Raw genomic sequence first — 18,189 nt, 5'->3', positions numbered from 1 at the left:
CTTCCTAGCAAGTTCACCAGCACGTATACTCTCTCTTTCTCTCTATAGTTGTATGTATATATTTATATATCATTAAGCTATTTAGTATGTCTCTTAATAGGTATGCTTAGTGGCAAGCTTTAGCCAAGCAATAATTTGCTAATTAATTATTGAAAAACTTTGGTTTTGGCCAGCATCTTCGTCTTAGCCTACATACGAGTATATAAAAGTGAAATTTTATATAATTTTTGTTGAACCTCGAACGGAGTAGATTTTTGGTTTTTGTTTGTTTTTTTTTTTTTTGCTTATTTTTGGCAGATTTCTGTTAGATTTGGGCAAAGTTTTCCCCCGACCTCAATTGCGGCTTTTCTGCTCTGAAACCTTCCCCCCAGTTTGACAGTTTGACAAAATTTTCTACGTTTTATGCTAAGAATTGACTCTTGGTTTGCGGTTTTTGTTAGCCTACTTTTCAGCGCGAAAAATTCAGCGTTTATATTTTTGTTTGTTTGTTGTTTTTGTGTTTACTACATAGTAAGTACAATACATACGAAGTTGTGATAAACTCTCTTGATATATCTAGGTTCGAATACGTATACATATAGTTCTGATTGATTCGCTATTTATTGTGGCTAAAATGGAAGTTCTTCGCTTGCAAGTTGCAACTCACACTAGATATGGTCCTATTAATTGGGTCTGGTCTGTCTCCCCCCCGACATTTGATAGCAAAATCAGACAAACAGACGATATGAGTTACCTTGAGTATATTGTCACCTACTTATGATACGCCTATCGAGTGTGTGTTCTTAATTGGCAGATGCAGATCCGTATCTGAGAGTTGAGAGAGTTTTAAAATTGGCTTAGGCCTAGTAAATATCGAATCAGAATCACGTAACGGGTGCAGAGTCCATCGCATTCGTATTGCAGTGTTTGTTTCATTTTAGTTTCATTTTAGTCGGAACTAAACTAAACTAAACTATTTATAGCTGATAGAAAAATATTGGGCCATCTAGATCCCATCTAGAAGGCCTGTATTGGTCGATAGAGTCCCGTGTAGCCGCAGAGCCTGGCCCGCATGGCCGGGATGAGGAAGGCGGCCAACGAGATATCCTTGAGCAAGTCCGCACACTCACAGACCAGGAGGTACATCTTGTCGCCCTTCTGTGAGGTGCTCTTGTGTAGGGTGATGCGCCGCAGACCCGCCGCACGTGGCAAGTATCTGAAATGTTGCATGCACGAGTGAAGGAATCAACAATAAAATTCCAGGCCATCGCCCTCTTACCTGTACAGCATCCGGGCGCCTGTCCAGTACAGCCAATTCTTTTCAAACCGCTCGCCATCGTCGCCCTCGAACACCTGCGGAATTAAAATTGAATTTTTCATGAAATCCGTGGAATCATTCGACCGGGCTGGCGTCAGCGCCCCCCCCACCCCTAACCACCTGCCTTGAACACTGTTATAATGTAGCCGGTGGCCGCGGTCTGCGATTTCTTGAAGCTCCCCGCCTCGTTTGAAGGCAGAACCAGCGGCGGCCGGCAAATGGACGCCACCTCGCTGTAGAGATCCAAAGTGTGGGCGGCAGTGTATCTGAAATGGGTTTCAAATTGAAGATTGAAAATATCTGGGGAAACATTCATGTACATTCAACTGACTTGAGGGCCTTGGGCTCGAACTTGGACAGCGATGAGACGCGTAGGCTGGCATAGAAGCTGGAAGGATCCGTTTGCATCGTATTGATGAGATAGTACGAGATGAATGGGAACTCGGCTGCGAAATATAAAAAGGCAATTAATCGAGTAGTCCCTCTACTTCCAAGAGAGAAAAGAGTCGCACTTACAGCTCTTCTCCATGTTGGCCAGGAGCATGCCGCCCACAGCTGTGTTGGCCTGCTGCACCTCCGTCACCAGCTCGGAGGCAATCGAACGCTGCTTGAGCAGCGGGTGCGCCAAGGGTGACTCCATGACGGGATCGATGGCCTCCAACGGACTCATCAAATGCACCAGGATGCATAATTTCGGATCGGAGACTTCCAGAACGCTCAGCGGACTGGCTGTCTTGCCATCGGCACTCAGAGCGGGTATCTACAAGAGAGAGCTGTGGTCTCGCAGTGCTGTTAGCGGTGATGGTCTGACTTACAGGTATACCAGCCGGCAGGAAGCGGTCCACACTATGCACCGGAATGATGAAGCAGTCCCGATCCAATGTGGCCAGGGAGATCGGCTCGGCTCGCGTGACTCCAGTGAGGCCACCACCGCCAAAGTTCACTGAAAAACGCCGTAACAGTACATTAGCGAGCGAGTTTAATAAGCCTAGCACGAGTACAGTTAGCAATTTAGTTGAATAGTTTAACCAACGGAACAGCTGGCAAGCTTTCGATGAAAATTACAACACTCTAATGACGAAAGCCTCTCATTGATTTGATCCAGGGCGCTAGTGAAGCATCGAAAAGCCTCTGTTAGCATAGAGATTAGTAAAGTTATAGGACAACGATCATTATATTTTATTGGCTCCACCCAATGCTCTTTCTGTGGTGTGGTGTGGTGTGGTGTTTGTGTGCAAGTTAGTTGGGTTCCCAAAACAGTTGCCAACCAAAATGCTGAAAGCTTTGGCTGCGAAGAAGCATTCTCGCCACTCCGAGTAAATGTCTAGCTTTTAGTAAAAAAAACAGGGTCAAAAGGTAAGTAAGTAAAACAAGAGTCGAACAACCGATATTCCGAACAAAAGAAATCGTAATCGGCATCGGCATCGTTATCGGTAGATTAGCTACAACGTGCGACAAAAAGCAGAATTTAGTTTTGGAAATTTGTATAAGTTTTGGTATTTGTGAGTTGCATGTTGTGGGTGGAAACTAGAGGAGCTTTGCTTTGTGTGTGTGTGTGTGTGAGTGTGTGTGAGTGTGTGGGTGTGTGTGGGTGCGTGGCAATGACGTTAGTGGCTGATCGATTGGGCAGCAACAACAACAACTAGTTGAGATCATATCCAGTCGGATCGAGTCTATGGTGGGGGATAGTTGAGGATATTCAAACCTTGCCGCGTGGCTGCAGCCGCGGCCGTTAGCAACGTGGTTGTTGCATTGGCCACTGTTGCATCACCGTATCCCAAGGTTGTTGTTGCTGTTGCCAAGTGATGATGCTGCTGCTGCTGCTGCTGCTGATGCTGCTGCTGCAGGCGTAGCAAACTGTTATTCGCACTGCTGCTGACAGTACCCGGTCCGCTGCTACTGCTATTCCAACGCATCAGGGAAAAGGATGGCCGGCGGTCGACCAGCGGCTGTGGAGCGTCCAACTCATAGGGCAAGTTGCCGGGCAGGGCGAATGACGTGGCTGTGCTCGATATCGGGGTGCTTGGTATGCCTGAGAATGCGCTACATCGTTCTGCAATGGATTCTCTCGATATTTATAAGGACACAAACACGCAGCAGTCAAACAACAAACAACATACGAAATGAGTGTGTGTGTGTGTGTGCGAGTGTGTGTGTGGAGGGGAAAATAATAAATAACAATTAGGTTGGCTTTCCATGGAGCTGGATGATGTTCGGGAGAGTTGGCTCCAGGGATTCGATTCCCTCTCCCTAGCTGCTATTATTCACAGGGGACAAGACAAGACAGACACATTCATCAGTTTCATCAGCTTTGGGGTAGGTAAGTGGAAGCTCTGGCCTTTTGTTGGATTTATTCCAACTCTTAGCCACACCAACCCCTCTTCTCCTTCCACCAAACTGAGATTCAAGGCCATTGCCAGGGGGAGCAGGAAGTGCAAAAGTTAGGGGGAAACACAAAAAAAAAAAGAACTTACATTCGGCTGTGCTCTAGCTTTTTCTGTACGAGTGTGTGCCCTGTGCCCCTGAAGCCAAGCCAACTGGAAATCAAAAGATTAGCTTATGCTTCCACTCACACCCCTTCTAGTAGGAAGACCTACACAGGCTCAGGCACAGGCACTGGCACATGCATTGAAGATGACAGGTGAATGGAATGCAGGAATTCAGGAGGCATCTAGGCATAGGTTATTCTACTTGGAATACTTTTGGAATCTTCTATTCTCATTTTTGAATGCTCAAACGGTGGGGTAATGGTATTCGAATGCCTGTATAATTATTTTCATTGAAATATTATTAAAATTAACGACAATTTGAACGCTACAATAAAACTGTCAGCCAATCGATTAAACTTGCAATTATTTATCTCCGATTATATCGCTCATACATATTTACTCCTCCATTACCTTCCCACCTGTGAGCATCTGCCCTACCCGTTAGCTGTTTGTGGAACTGATGGATACATTTCAATTGAATGCACTGCAAATGGATGAAATGTAAATGCGGGGTTAATGGAGCACAAGTGACGGAGGGCCACGCTCAAGCGAATGCAAAACGGAATAAAAATAAATAGAGAGACGGATAGGAAAAAGTGAATGAGAATGAGAATGGAAAGGGGAGTCGGAGTGGGCGAAGGTGAGCCATGTTTGTGGATGATTGAAATGGGCGCTAGGAGAAACGGAACATTTGCTTGTGCTGTTGTTGCTGCTGGCTGCTGCTGTTGCTGCTGTTGTTAGTGCCGCAAGGCGAACGTCAATTTACCTTCGCCCACGTCATAGCCAGGACGATTGGGTGAGAAGAACAGGTGTGTTCGGTAGTGGATCTCCTCCGGCTGCTGCACGAGGCCCATGTCCCGCGACCGCTTCGTCCGGTTCGCCTTCGACTGTAGCTTCCCGCCACCGCCGCCAGCCTTGCTTGCCCCCTCGCGGAAATTCTTGCGGAACATTAAATTCATCGTGAGTATCGTGTGGTACGAGTATGTGGTACGGCTACGCTACTCAGTGTGAGAGACGAGACTTGTCGTTGTGGTGTGGGTGGTGGTGCTGTTGTTCGTGTCCCTCCGATACTATTGACCACAGTATCTTGTGGGCGTTTGTGTTCCCGCCAGTTGTGTGTGTGTGTGTGTGGGTGAGTATTGGTGTGTATGTATGTTTGTTGGTTTGTTTCTTTTTTCGTTTATGTGGCTGTGTGCCTCTCTCGTTTTCCCGGCTCTTTTTTGTTTGTTATCTCATTTGTTGTGGTGTGTGGCTGTGGATTTCATTTAAATTACTTTCCGTTATTTGCGTTTCCTTTGTTGCGCTTTCGCTTTGTTTTGTTAACTTTGTTATTAGGTGGAATTCGTATTAATTTTTCTTTTAAAGAACTTGCCATTTATTTGCCCTTACCCAAGGACATAAAATAATGATACGGAATGATCGCAGGCGGAGAAAAGTTATCTCCTTGTTCTTTGGTTAACTTAAGGGGGAAAGGGTCGACTTGTGGATACCCTATCAACATTAGCATTAAATTAATTATTGGGAAGAATAGTTTCAATATGAGCACAACCAATCCAAGATTGTCTTTCATATCATACGCGCAGATTTTGTTTAGTTCTCACAGTTCATTTTCATTACTATAGTAATACTATGAATGTACATATTTATGTGTATATGATGGCATGGAATGAATACCAATTAATTTATAACTACCCACTTGTACCCACAGAAAAGTGTCGACGACTACACACCCTGCTCTGCGAGGGCGAGTGTGGAGCTTCTTATGCACGCAAACTTTTCATCGCCTTCCGGTTCGTTGACTTGGTCGTGGCCCAAATGGCTTTTGGGGTGTTTGTTTGTGTAAGTGTTGGTGTTGGTATGTACAGACGTGTATGTGCCAAGTCTGAGTGCGTGTGAGAAGCCAACGGCTTACGGCTTACGGAAATTGCCGGTTTCCGTCTCAAAATTATTTAACTGAACCAAACTGAACCGAACTTGCAGGATACGTAAGAAGCAAAGGGCAACACACAAAAAAATGGAAAAGTGAAAGGGGAAGAGGGAAAACCGGAAGAAGCGAGAAAAAGCGGGAAAAGTGGAATTCCAAATGCCTGGCAATTACAAATGCCTTCAAGCTAAGTGTAAAGGTACTCTTGGCTGTTAGGCGTCAGTGGGGTATCCTGAGACACGTTTGTGTGAGTGTAATTAGTTCAAGACACGGCGCAATTAGTTTTATGGTCGCTTATTGATTGCCTGGCGCGATAAATTTAGACAGCTGCTTCCGAGCGCAGAACGGAACGGGGGGAGCCCACTTTGAGTACAAATTTAAAAGTGCTTAGCCAAGTGCTGGGGCCATTTATAAACAGCTTGCTGGCAGGCTCAAATGAAGCATGAAAAGGGTGTTTCCACGTTGCCAGGGTAACTCAATTGAAAATTAAAGAAAGCGTGTGAAGGAAAGGAACCAGAGGGAAGAGGGAACTCTTGGCTTTTCTTAACGAACTTAAGGCAATTCCGGCTAATCTCATTAAACTTGATGTGTAACGAGGAATCCGTAAGGAATCTGATAAAGTTTTCACATAATAACTAAGAGTATGATTAAGCCATTAGGAAAGCATAATTTTCACTTCCATTATGTGCAAATTTCTTTGTACCAAGTGGGTTTCCGTCAGTTTATTACTCATACGCACCATAACGCAAATTGCCAAATGCCCCAACTGCATTTCCATCAGCAGAATTAATTTTGGCACCCACTTAAGCTCTGTTTTCAGCACTCCCTCAATCACGCAGGCCATCAAGCAAACCAGGAATCAAACAGAACCACGCCAAAATGGATCGTAAACATTTTTACAGCATTTTCAAGTGGCTGAGCCCCACTACAATTAATTGTTTTTACGACCCCAGTTACAGCAATAATAGTGCATGCACACATATGCACATATAAGTCACACAATCAAGTGTCCAAGAGATCAGCGGGGCAAGAGCGAGGCGAGAGAGATAATAACCAAAGAATAAAAAGGAAAACAATTTGGGAAGCCGCATTTCGTTTCGTTTTCTGGCCAAAAATAAACAAGCTAATGAAATACAATTTTGCGTTTTCTTCTCTGCCAAAATAAACCAAAACGAGCAAGAAGAAGAGTCACAAAAATTATAAAATTAGAATTTTCCCAACAAAGAGCGAAAGAGTGAGAGAGTGAGAGAGCGTGGGGTGGAGAGGGTGCTGTTCTGAGCATGACCTAGACAGGGAAGGTAGACGGATCGGACGGCCCTTGACCTTGCCTTGTGTACATCGTAAGCTACATACATACATATCACGTGCATTAGTGGGTGTGTGTGTGTGTGTGTGTGTAAAGTGTATGTGATTTGGGTGCTATACCACATCTGAATATGGCCGATACCTACATATAGATACATGTGCCTGGCTCTGGCGATTGGCAATCTGAAATCTGAAATCTGATTGCTAAAAGAGTCAATTCATTTATTCCGCTGTCTGTTTTTGTTTTCTATTTTGATATTTTGTTAGTCAACTCATTCGATGATGGATATTTTGAGCCCCTTAAACATCTGTAAAGTATTCAAAATTCCATGCGTGCACTGGATCCCAAACAGTACGAAATCCAACGCTCTTGGGGATCCCAAACAGTACGAAATCCAAAGCACTTGGGCAACTAACAAAATTAGATGCACTTGTTTCACCTTTCTCAATCGGCCAAACCATGACCGAATGATTTGCCTTGACTTGATTTGATCACCACACCCATAATGCTTCAGCTGAATATCTGTATTTGAATATAGACTGGATACAATTGAGCAAATAAACAAAAAACTACGCCACCAGTGCTACCCTTTATTGGGGGGTATATCCGTAACTTTGACACTCTTTGAATTTTCACTTGGAATATATTCCATTCTTTGTTGTCATTTTTTATTTTTGTATTGGTATGCTTTCACAAATACATAAATCTGCCAAATTATGCGTTTATTGGACCACAATAGAATCGACAACACTACGCTCAATGGGGTTTTAATTTAATTCGCATTATAATCTAATTAATTCACATATTTATATGTCAAGTGCGAAACTTCGTGGTATTTGCCGATTGCCAAATTGGTTTCAACCAGTTTTAGCCGCACAAATGCACAGGACACAAGGACGCAGAGGCACAGACCGACCGTGGTTCGCTTTAGGTTACGGCTGTTTCGTTTGTGCGTAATATTCAGACTAGGACTGTTCGGCCCGCTAATTGGGTTAATTCCAAATACGTGTGCAGACCCGAGTCACGACACATAAACGAGCACTATCCAGATATGTAGTCTAGCTATGCGTCACCGGGTGCGAGGGCAGGTGGCAATCAATGGAGAAATCGGGAGACCGTAACGGGGAACGTGGACCCCTTTAAGGTTTTTCCAATATTCACACGCTTTATCCCACGCGCTCCTGCCGACGCAACAGCTCAAGGAATTATGAATGTTGTACGAACATGAAAACCGCTTTGCCCGCGTCGCGACGCGGCAGATATACAACTGGCACTTGGAGAGCTTTTCCGCTGACAGGCGGCCATGACGTCTGGCGACGGCGCTGTCAGATCTCTCATCGTTCGCACGGCGAGCGTTTTTCATTAACTTTGTATGCGACTCTATAACTTAAATATATGAAAAATGACAGAACAGAACCAAAAACAAGCGTACGAACGGCAGACTGAAAGCTCTGGCCTCTTGTTGTGTTCGTCACTTGTTGCGCATTCGCCGCTTGTGACGGACCGCAACTGTGACTGTTTTTTGTCAAGTTTATTAAGTATTAATGGATTTATAGGCATATATTTTATATACATACATTTGTGGGAAACGAAACGCCATTAATTATCGCCAAATGAAATTGAAATCGAATCTAAAACGTCCCAAGCCAAAGGCGCAGTAATTTGAGTAAAATCGGAGCATAAGTAGGCCAGGCGACGTGAGTGGAAAAGGGCACTTGGCAGAGCTATAGAGGAAGGTATTTTCTTTCTGTTGAGGGTAAATCTGATTAATATCGCCCTGTGGCATTCTCTTCCTTTCCTTTCGTAGCTTTTATTGCTTCGTACTCTACTGTGTTTCACAGCTAACCCTTGCTCTCCGATGGGGGTTTTTATTGATTATATCCTGTCTATGTGGTAACCATTCCCTGTTCAAAGTGCGCCCACTCCCAGCCACTTTTATTTCCTAGCCCCAACGTTCGTACCCCATTGCCAAAAGTTTGACTCTGCCAACCGGAAGTCATTCCATTTTTTTTTTGTTAGTTTTTTATTTGTCCACTAATTGGTGGACTGCAATAAATGAGCCTCATTTTTGCCAGTTGGAGAGTGCTAGGGTATTCTCTCTGTGAAACGTTTCAGGCTCAGTTTCCGCTTTATTTCAAATCGAAGATAAAACTTCCCAATTTCAGATTTGCCAGTCGGCTATTGCTAGCTTATTTACGAACAGACTACCCGCAAAATGGCATTAATTCTTAAATTAAAAGGAAAATCCATTCATTGCCCCATTTGTTAAGCAAACAGATTTGGCATTCATTATGCCAGCTAATCAATATTCGTAATTCAAGAGGAAATTCCCAACCATTTTGTGGCAGGACACACGGACACGGCCGAAAAGCGATTAATATGTCACAGTGAAATGATTTCCAGATACGGGTATTTCGGGTTTATTCATGACCCAGCAAGAAATAATGTACATATTTAGAAATAATTTCTCTACAGTTTGGCTAAGCTCCAACTCAAGTGCAACAAGAGCGAGCCGCATCTGTGAGGTTTTGGGGCTTTAGACTGTCCTGTCCGTTTTCGACTTGAACTGGCCCGGAGCCCTAGAGGCCAGATGTGATTTACATGTGTCTAAGTTGAGGCGCTTTCCCTGCCTCTTTCCCCGACAGCAATTGCCATGCAGCAGGGCTGGGATTAGTGCTGTGCGAGATGACCCTGCCCCAGGACCTGCTCTTCCCAGTCTGCTTCACTTTTGGGTTGCATGCGGACTAACTGCGGCAAACAACACGCAACAATTCCACTGTCCTGCCACTAAGTGACTGCTGCAGCGAAGTTAATCAGCTGTGGAAATACCCTATAAAAAACCACAAACTTGGGATTACTTTTTATGCTCTATCCGTATAATTTAATGTTCCTCCTCACTTGATTGCTTCGTTGATTGTGGCTCGGGGATTTGGTTTATTAGCTTATCGACGCAAAAGCCTTGCTTTTCCAAGTACTAGTACTTATGCTTCCTCCTCACACCACCCTTAGGGACACGATCTAAATGAAAATCCATGCTTTATAAATTCAAATGAATTCCGCTTTCATGGCCTTCTCAAGTGCTGCTGGTGGAGGTGGTGCTGCTTTACTTGTGGAGCACTGGGAAAAGTGTTGGAAGTGTCGCCGTTTTCCATCCGTTATGCACTGCCCACTAAATCTTAAGTTGGCTTTTCAGATTTCCGTTATGTGCTGCTTAACGTGTGCATAAATTTTTCTATTCTCTCTCTCTCTCTCTCTGCCTTCTGTCTGCTGCTCTTCCGTCCCGTGCCACTGCTTTTGCTTCTGACATTGTGCACGTTTAAGCAGGTCGTAACTTTTACCGTCTCTTGTTGCTCTTTTGCTTTTTTTTTTATTCTTTTCGAAGTTGGTGCTAGGCACGTGATTTTGCTCTCTCTCTCTCTTTTTCCCTCTCTCTTGCTCCCACCAGCTCTTTCTTCTCTGGCATTACGGTTTCTTAAATTGTACTGAGGCCTTTGGTTAGGCTGTCATGGCAAATGTCATTTTGATTGTTAGTTATTGAGTCCTCCGCCAGGCTATAATCAGAATGTTCTGCCTAATTTATGCCACACAGTTTGTTTATTTGAGTTTGTTCATTATATTTGCGGTTACAGGCAGTCGGAAAATGCGTTCATCAGCTTTGCATTTCATGCGGAGAGAGAATCAAGTGGTATATTGGTTCATCTGGTAGTTTAATGTAATACATATGTATGTACATATATACATACATAGTATAAGAGAGTCAAAACTGCATATCATGATCAATTTCATTTAGTTCTTTGTTTTCTATTCATTTCCCTAAGTTCCCCTAAATTCTGGTAATAGGTATCCTATAGTCGACCCATCTTTATGTTTAAAAATCAGTTTTTCAGCTCCATGACTAACGCTCACATGACGCTCTCATTGTAGACCCTCACTGCCCTTCCACCCGCTGTCCAGCCCCGTTGCATGTGATGCATGTCAATCCAGAAAAGAGTTAAAAAGAACAGACTTTTGCCCCTGTGTTTTGATTCTGATAAGCGGATGTCAAAGATAGGCGGTTGATGGACAGGGAACCTACGAGGGAATGTGCTAGAGGGTGCGAAAGGTAGTTCGTATCTATCAGTTGGTTAGAACGAGGGCATCCCCGACGTCACCCAGCGGGGCTTATTCACCCTTTTGTGGCTCCCTGCAAGCAGGGAACCCCCTGATACGCGTATGGAATTCCGAATTCCATTAGCTCTACCATTAACTAAAAATATTAGAGAGAGATGGGAACCGGAATTATGATGGGGAAACGAAGAAAGAGAGACCATTAAATGGCAGTGCAAATTGCAAGTAAATCTGTGTCAGCACTTTAGCTCTGGCTGCATCAGTTTCAATTCTCGCCAACTGCTTGCCCCACGCCTATGGATGAGGGAGACGCAGTGGGTTGCCAGAGGGCTGACAAGATGGCCGCCGCACAAAGGGAGAGCATAAATAACGGCATCATTCCGTTTCCGCGAACATAAAATTGAAAAATGTTGTGCAAATTACGTGTAAATACCAAAAACAGACCCAAAGACCCAGCACCGAAATCGCAATGAAACACCGCGTAAATGTTGCGGCCGGAAACGGTTTCTTTATGTGAATGTGTGTTGTGTATTTGTGTCATGTAAGAGTGAGTGTGTGTGAGTGTACATATGTCTGTTGTAACAGAAGGAAAATGTGGCAACTGCATTGAGGTTTATGGCGACAGAGGCTGATAAAACGTGCAGAAAACTTTTATGGTAAACAACGTTTTTACATTTTTTTTATACCCGGTGATAAAACTTTTTTAAGCTTTAAAAATAACTACAACTTTAACTGTAGTTTTTACGAATGTCTACAGATTAGATGCAGAGTTCAAGGGCTCAAATTGTACGTAGAAATAGTTACACGAAGTCACTAAACGATCAGAAAGGACTCCACAACTACTTTTGGAAAGATTCACTTGCATTTGTCCTGCAGAAAAAAACCTGCATAGATTGCTATAATTTATTCTAGTTTTCCCATAAGTGTCACTTCCTAGGGTAATTGTTTCTATTATTTGCCTTTCACACCGCATAATGCGTTACGATATTTCACATGATATTTGCATAGCATAACAAATATCCAATTACCAAATAGAGGCAGAAATTGCGGCATAAAAACTTGTTAGCCATTGGCAAGAGCCAAAATGCTGATATATAAATAATTCCGGACCATTATGGGTATGCTGACACAAGTGGCCGTAACCTCACATAACAAACAGTCAGTGCTGTGCCCCCCGCATCCGCCTCTATCCCACAGGAAATTGCCATAAGCACGCACACAATGTTGGACAGAGAAAAGGAGAGCATTTGCACAATTTACATGAAATTGGTTTGCACTTAAAGGCAGGCAGCCGCCCCTCGAACCGACCCCATGCACTTAGGTATATATGAACGTACTCTATATGTGTATGTTTTGTAGACTCACTCATATAGTCGCATTTGAGGGGCTCGGGTGGGGGCTCGTTGAACTGCCTGAGCCAGCTCATCAGCGTTGCCAATTTGTTGCGCTTCGTGTGGGTCCGCTCGCAATTCAGGACCGCCTCAGAGTCACACTCGAAGCCGGGATTGAATTGGCCACTGTCCCAGAACTTCTGCACGGCGTTGCGATACATTGTACGTGGTGCAGCTCTCAACAGGTGTCAGCAAACTGACGAAAAAGGAATACCTCGCAAAGGTGTTCTGATTGATAACTGGGCCTCGCGCAGGCAGCCATAAATTTGGCTCAACCGCCGATAACAAAGACCAAGTTACATGTCAATCAAATGTGAACTTCTTTTCATATTTTCCTTCTTTTTTTTATTCGTTGAGCAGGCAGACAAAATCCCAAACTAATTTCTGCTGTCATTATTCATAATAAGCGCTGAAATCAAGGCTCAGACAAAAGCAGGCCCTGATATTTATGGCTCTGGCAAGTAATAATTCACAAAAATCCACAACAATGGAAATCGTAAAATTCTGGAATTTATTTGTATAAAATTGTATGGCAATGGTATCATAAAGTGTATTTCGTTTGGGGTGCAATGAAGCGAATTATTTTACGCGGATCCACATCTCGAGCATAATCAATCGAAACACTTATAAAGCTTATTTTAAAATAAACGAGAATAAAATTTATTTCAGAAAATCAGTTATATCCTCCCAAGAATGTTACAACGAGAGCTCACATTCTTGAAATTTTCCAATATTTCTTAATTTCTTTTAGTTTTTTTCCTTTATCTAGTTTCATCCACGCCCACAGTCTTGCGATACATTATTGGGACCATATTCCAATGGCCTTGGTCAATTTGTTCGCTCTTTAATCCGTTTTATGGGAAGCGGAGCCATGCGAATTCGCAAGAATTTTTAGTTTGTGAAGTATTTTTTGTGAGATTTACCCAAAAGCATTAATCATCCCGAACGATTGCAACAAATCAATTATCCACAAACACAAAGATTCATCCCCTGACTCTGGCTTCAACTAATTTTGGGCGTCCCTGGGCTTGGCCCCGGCTCATCAGAACAGCTTATCACCATCGCTCAAGTGATGAGCGTCGAAACTTTGTCGCAAAAACCAACAAATTGTGAGAGGCAAAGTGGGCAGAGAGGGCGCCTAGCGACAGAGGGAAAGCGAGCGTGAAGAGCTGTTAAGAGCAGCTCCCTCTTGCCGGTGTCAGCGATTTTTCACTTTAACAGCTTTGCATTCATCTTTAATAAGCGGCATTGAGAGCGTGCCTGTATGTACATATAATGGCGTCTTTTTTTGTGTGTCTGTGCAGCATGAAAACTCAATTTGGTTTCTTTTTGGGCTTGCCTTGCTTGCCTTTCCCTTATTGCATTTGCATGCTGAACAAAGTTTCCCCAAGAAAATGGCATAAAATCATACAAAATTAAACAAATGAGAGGCAGTGCGGAGGGAAAATCTTGCTGGGATTAAGAAGAGTAAAACTTTTCCAACCAATTTTCTTTAGCATAACTTGTGAGCGCGATTTGAGGTAATTTTCCGGTTTTACTGAGACCTATTTGAGCTCTTTTTGGTTCATACTGGGAGAGCCAACTGCGTCGAAAGTTTTTAAAGAGGATTATAAGAGACCATTATAATTTAATCGATATCTCTCCACACTGAACTTTAGTACCAGACTTCCAAATCGTAACACCTAATAAATGTAGTCACTCCCCGCTCTTTAAATCTTCAATACAGAACATACCTATCTCTCATGAATCACCCAAAACATTGGCATTCCCAAGACAAGCCATTCCCAAAAATCTCGGAACTTATGCGAAGCAGCGGATACCTACTGAATCCTAAATGAATACTAAATTTAAGTATATATGAAGATCTATAGAGAAGTGACCCATTACATAGCTATTTATTAATATATTTTTTTACTTTTTGTGGATATATTCGCGTTACCTACAATTTATACCACCCCAAAGTCAGTCTTTCATTTACGTGACCCTCCATTGAATGCATTCTCAGCAGGGAAGTAGGGATGGCGTTGTTGGGTGGTAAGTAAGTCGGAAATGGGTGCTGCAGCATCAGGATTCATGCTTTGGCATTCACTTTATTTGCGCATTTCTTCATCATTCGTTCGACGACAAGAGAAGATTGTGAGGGAGGCCAGGAAAAAAGTTGGGACTACCGCGACTGTGAGCGCGGCCAGACCATCAATTCCACGTGTATGTGGAGGCTTCAGCTCCACCATCGTAAATGGATACATTTTGTGGCTCAAGGAGGGTTTTATGGAGTCCTTAACCAGGCATATGCATTACAGATTTTTATTGTTAGATTTCCCTTGAATTATTTGAGTCCTCCCCACACAAACAATATGCATATGTACATATAAAGTATATAAATGGAAAGCACATTTCTTTATAGCATTTTTGGTCGCTGCATAAATAAATCTGAGCGTGAAGAGGCTGCCAAGTGGATTAAATATGAAGCAGGGGAGAGAAGCTATAAAGGGAGGAACCAGCCCAGAGCATGTCTGGGCACTTGGGCACTAAATAGAGCATGAAATCGAAGGAGAAGCCCCCAAGATTAACCCATACCCAAAGTGAGCAAAGAAATATTTATAGTTTAATTGACAAACAAAGTTTTTATGGGAATGGATCTAAAGAGTATCTGGCAAATGAGGCGAAAAGTCTGCTATAAATATTTGGCCCGAAATACTTTGACGGGCTCAAACTCAAATGCATCAGAGTGCAATTATCCCCAACTTAGTCTGCGATGAATTGAATGAATCCAGAATTGGATTTTTCTAAAGCTGACACAAGCTAAGGTCTGTTCTGGCTGACCTGCTACAACTGCAACAACAGTCTGTGTGAGTCAGCTATAATGAGGTTGACCTTACTGCGGTCTTGCCCTTTGCCTGTCACTGCCAACTGCATGGCAATCGGACCTCCAATGGACAGAGTCCAAGGATGAGACGAAAGCGGCGAGAAAAAAAACTAAATGAATGTATCAATTGGTGGAGCCAAAGTTCTGTCAAAGTTCTTGCCAAAGAATTGAACACCTGCAGTGGCAGCGGCAATGGCAGTTGCAATCTGCATCTTTGTTGCGGATGCAATTGCTTTGCGGCCGTTGGCAGAGTCATAAATTTTGATAAATGAAGTGGGATGCCATGTCGCCAGCTAGTTATCAATGTAACCATTGTCCGAGCTGAGTAAGTCAGTCCATCCGTCCGTCCTTCCTGTTCGCTGCATGTTTGGCAGAGATCCAAGAAACAAACACCCACTCAATGATTGTTGCTGCTGCTGGGATACCCTTTTCCATAGCCAAAAGGTCTTTAAGCCTCTGAAGTGCATCCAAATTGTGTTGCTGTTGTTTCGTGAGTGGCATGGATGCCGTTGGCTTTCCTTCTAGTTGGCTTTTCAATTTACTGTTTGTTTGCGTTTTTCTATGGAATTTCCCATTGTTGCATTGCGGTGCAATTGCTGCTTCTGTTTCACGTTTTCCCGCTTCTCCTGCTCTGCTTGCTCACCTGCAAAAATGCTGCTATGCATATGCAACAGCTTCTGAAACGTTGCATAAATCATACGCAGCGTTGCACGCTGAGCGAACGTTTCCGTTGCCTACTTCAGGGGGTCGCTGCAGGAAGGATCTAGGGGGTTGTTTATTACCCCATTTATTGACTTTTCTGTGCGCCTTGGGCAAAAAATTTAATTAACCAGAGACGGAAAAAAACAAAGAGATTGGGGCCAGATTAATTAGTATCACACGGTCCAGTGCTCTGTCACAATTACGAGCCTGCCCGTTCCAGCCTGAAACTCTTTTCCGTTTCTGTCCTAGACGGTGCTCTCATTTGTGTGTTCATTAAATTGGTTAACAATCATCTGGGAATTATAAACTATTGACGAGGCATCTGTGAGAACAGATAAAAAAAATTGATAAATATTGCAAGCTGATATTTCAGAATGTAAAATGTGGAACCTAAAATTGGTACGATAGCATAGCATAAATAATTTAATCTGAGAGAATGCCATGAATGACAAAGTGGTCCAACCTGTCCGACCTGCTGCAAGGCTTGAAGGAACTTTTTCTAATCCCATAGATAAAACCCTTGCTGTAATCTTACTACGAGAATACTCGTACCAACAATTTCATTGAAATCTATTTTGGTGGCATTCAAATCTAGTTCTGTGATCTTTAATATAAGCTTTGCCGGTTTTTGGGGCTTTCGGTGTATCAGCGCTGACAAATTGCCAATCGATTTTGAAATGCCAGACAGCGTCGGTCTTTGTGACTATCAGTTTTTCCTCTCTGCCGCTCTCTACGCTCTATATCTATGTGTGGAAAGAAAAACAAAGTTTTGTTTGCGTTTTGATGATTGCCGAAGACAATGAAATGGCAATCAAAGTCACGTGCCACCCATTGCCAGCTGCAAAAAGTTGCATGCAAATTTGTTCGACGGGAAGAATGAAATAAAAGCGGGGGAAAATATGGGAAAGAAAAAGAACGGAACGGAACGAGACGAGACGCATAAAGCCCACAGAAGCTAAGGTAAAAATATATTTTCGCAACTATTCGTTTTGATTGCCGGGAACAAATGGTTCGATTGGATGCCTAGACCTAGACCCAGAACAGATCAAAACCCAAAGAGAACAACCATAACAATTACATGCCAAAACCGTGTCCCATGTGTTCATTAGCCCGTTTAGTGTCAGGTGAGACACATTTCACAGATTTACCAGATTTTATCTCTTCTTCTTCTTTATTTGATTGACCCTGACCTCGATCACGACTTACCTTTGTTGCTGGGTCCATTGGCCGTCTGCAGCGAAGACATTGGTATGGCCAGGCAATTGCGCCCTGGTGGCGGCACCGTCAGGTCCAGATCCTGTGGCGGCTCGGAGCGCGGACATGGCGTGTACGCAATCTTGCTGCCACGTCCGGGCGTGGGACTGACCCGGGCATGACGGCCACCGGTGACGGTGCCTCCGCTGCCGCGTTCGCTCATCTCTCCCCTGCACTCACGCTTTTACTGAGCGGATAAATGCATATTGCAGCGGCATCCGTGAGCTCTGCCCCAGAGCTGGGAGGGGACAAGAGGAGCAGCTAAAGCAGCAGCCTTGTGGTTGACTTATGACATGTGGCAGTGGTGGTGGTGGTGTGGCATGGCAGCCCGCATCCGGCTCTTTTCTTGTGTGTTGTCTCGATGTCGATCCCAGGCAGTTTATGTTAATGCTAATGCACGGATTCCAAATATCTTCGGGGTGGGAAAGGTGGCTTTTAGCGCTCGGAATAGCCTGAACTTTTGCATTCAATTGGCGGAGGCTGGGTGAGGACTGCGACCTGAGTGCACTCGTGAATGGCTACCGAATGAGCTGGTTTAAGGGTATGCGGTGTGGGGATGTGGTACCTGACCGTGAGCAAGGCTAAGGATAAAACACGCGGCGCAAGGACAAGGACACGGGTATACAGCCAGAAGCAGCGGCAACAGTAACGGCAACGGCAACAAATCGAAACTTTACAAAATCCAAAACTGCACTCTGCTTCACTCACTGTCAATGCAACGGCAACGGCAATGGCAATGGCAACACGGGGCTACGGCTACGGCTACACCAACAACATCTGCCACATCCACGTGCGACACAGTCGACTTGCACTGCTCGATGTCCTGTTGACGACTGAGACGAAGGCGGAAAGT

At 43.9% G+C, this 18,189-nt stretch overlaps 1 protein-coding gene across 9 annotated transcripts; it reads right to left on the bottom strand.

The window, feature by feature from the left end:
• Window positions 1–224: 224 nt before the first annotated feature.
• On the bottom strand, window positions 225–18,189 carry LOC111078872. Of its 9 annotated transcripts, none has more exons than XM_022373796.2 (9): window positions 17,289–17,408; window positions 4,553–4,724; window positions 3,003–3,350; window positions 2,113–2,240; window positions 1,814–2,057; window positions 1,629–1,743; window positions 1,422–1,563; window positions 1,259–1,332; window positions 225–1,195 (listed from the first exon to the last, which is right to left on the bottom strand). In XM_022373796.2, the coding sequence occupies exons 1-9, from the start codon at window positions 17,304–17,306 to the stop codon at window positions 997–999; spliced, it is 1,440 nt and encodes a 479-aa protein (XP_022229488.2). In that variant the 5' UTR covers window positions 17,307–17,408; the 3' UTR covers window positions 225–996. The 9 variants fall into 9 exon arrangements, with proteins under 9 accessions (XP_022229488.2, XP_022229490.2, XP_022229486.2 ...); XM_022373798.2 differs by lacking the exon at window positions 17,289–17,408 and adding an exon at window positions 7,162–7,349; XM_022373794.2 differs by lacking the exon at window positions 4,553–4,724 and having other exon boundaries at window positions 17,289–18,189.

This window comes from Drosophila obscura, unplaced genomic scaffold (assembly GCF_018151105.1).
Source record: "Drosophila obscura isolate BZ-5 IFL unplaced genomic scaffold, ASM1815110v1 contig_186, whole genome shotgun sequence".
Lineage (NCBI taxonomy): Eukaryota > Metazoa > Arthropoda > Insecta > Diptera > Drosophilidae > Drosophila > Drosophila obscura.
Note: the sequence above shows the minus strand (reverse complement) of the source record. Positions and strands in the feature narration are given on the sequence as shown.

Bases quoted from the DNA above. Each gene is read 5' to 3' on its own strand.
- LOC111078872 (XM_022373794.2), bottom strand. From the start codon at position 17,499: ATGAGCGAACGCGGCAGCGGAGGCACCGTCACCGGTGGCCGTCATGCC. The intron at 2,058-2,112 runs GTAAGTCAGACC...TCTCTCTTGTAG, and splicing joins TCCTGCCGGCTGGTATACCT to ATACCCGCTCTGAGTGCCGA. The intron at 1,744-1,813 runs GTAAGTGCGACT...TATATTTCGCAG, and splicing joins GGCCAACATGGAGAAGAGCT to CCGAGTTCCCATTCATCTCG.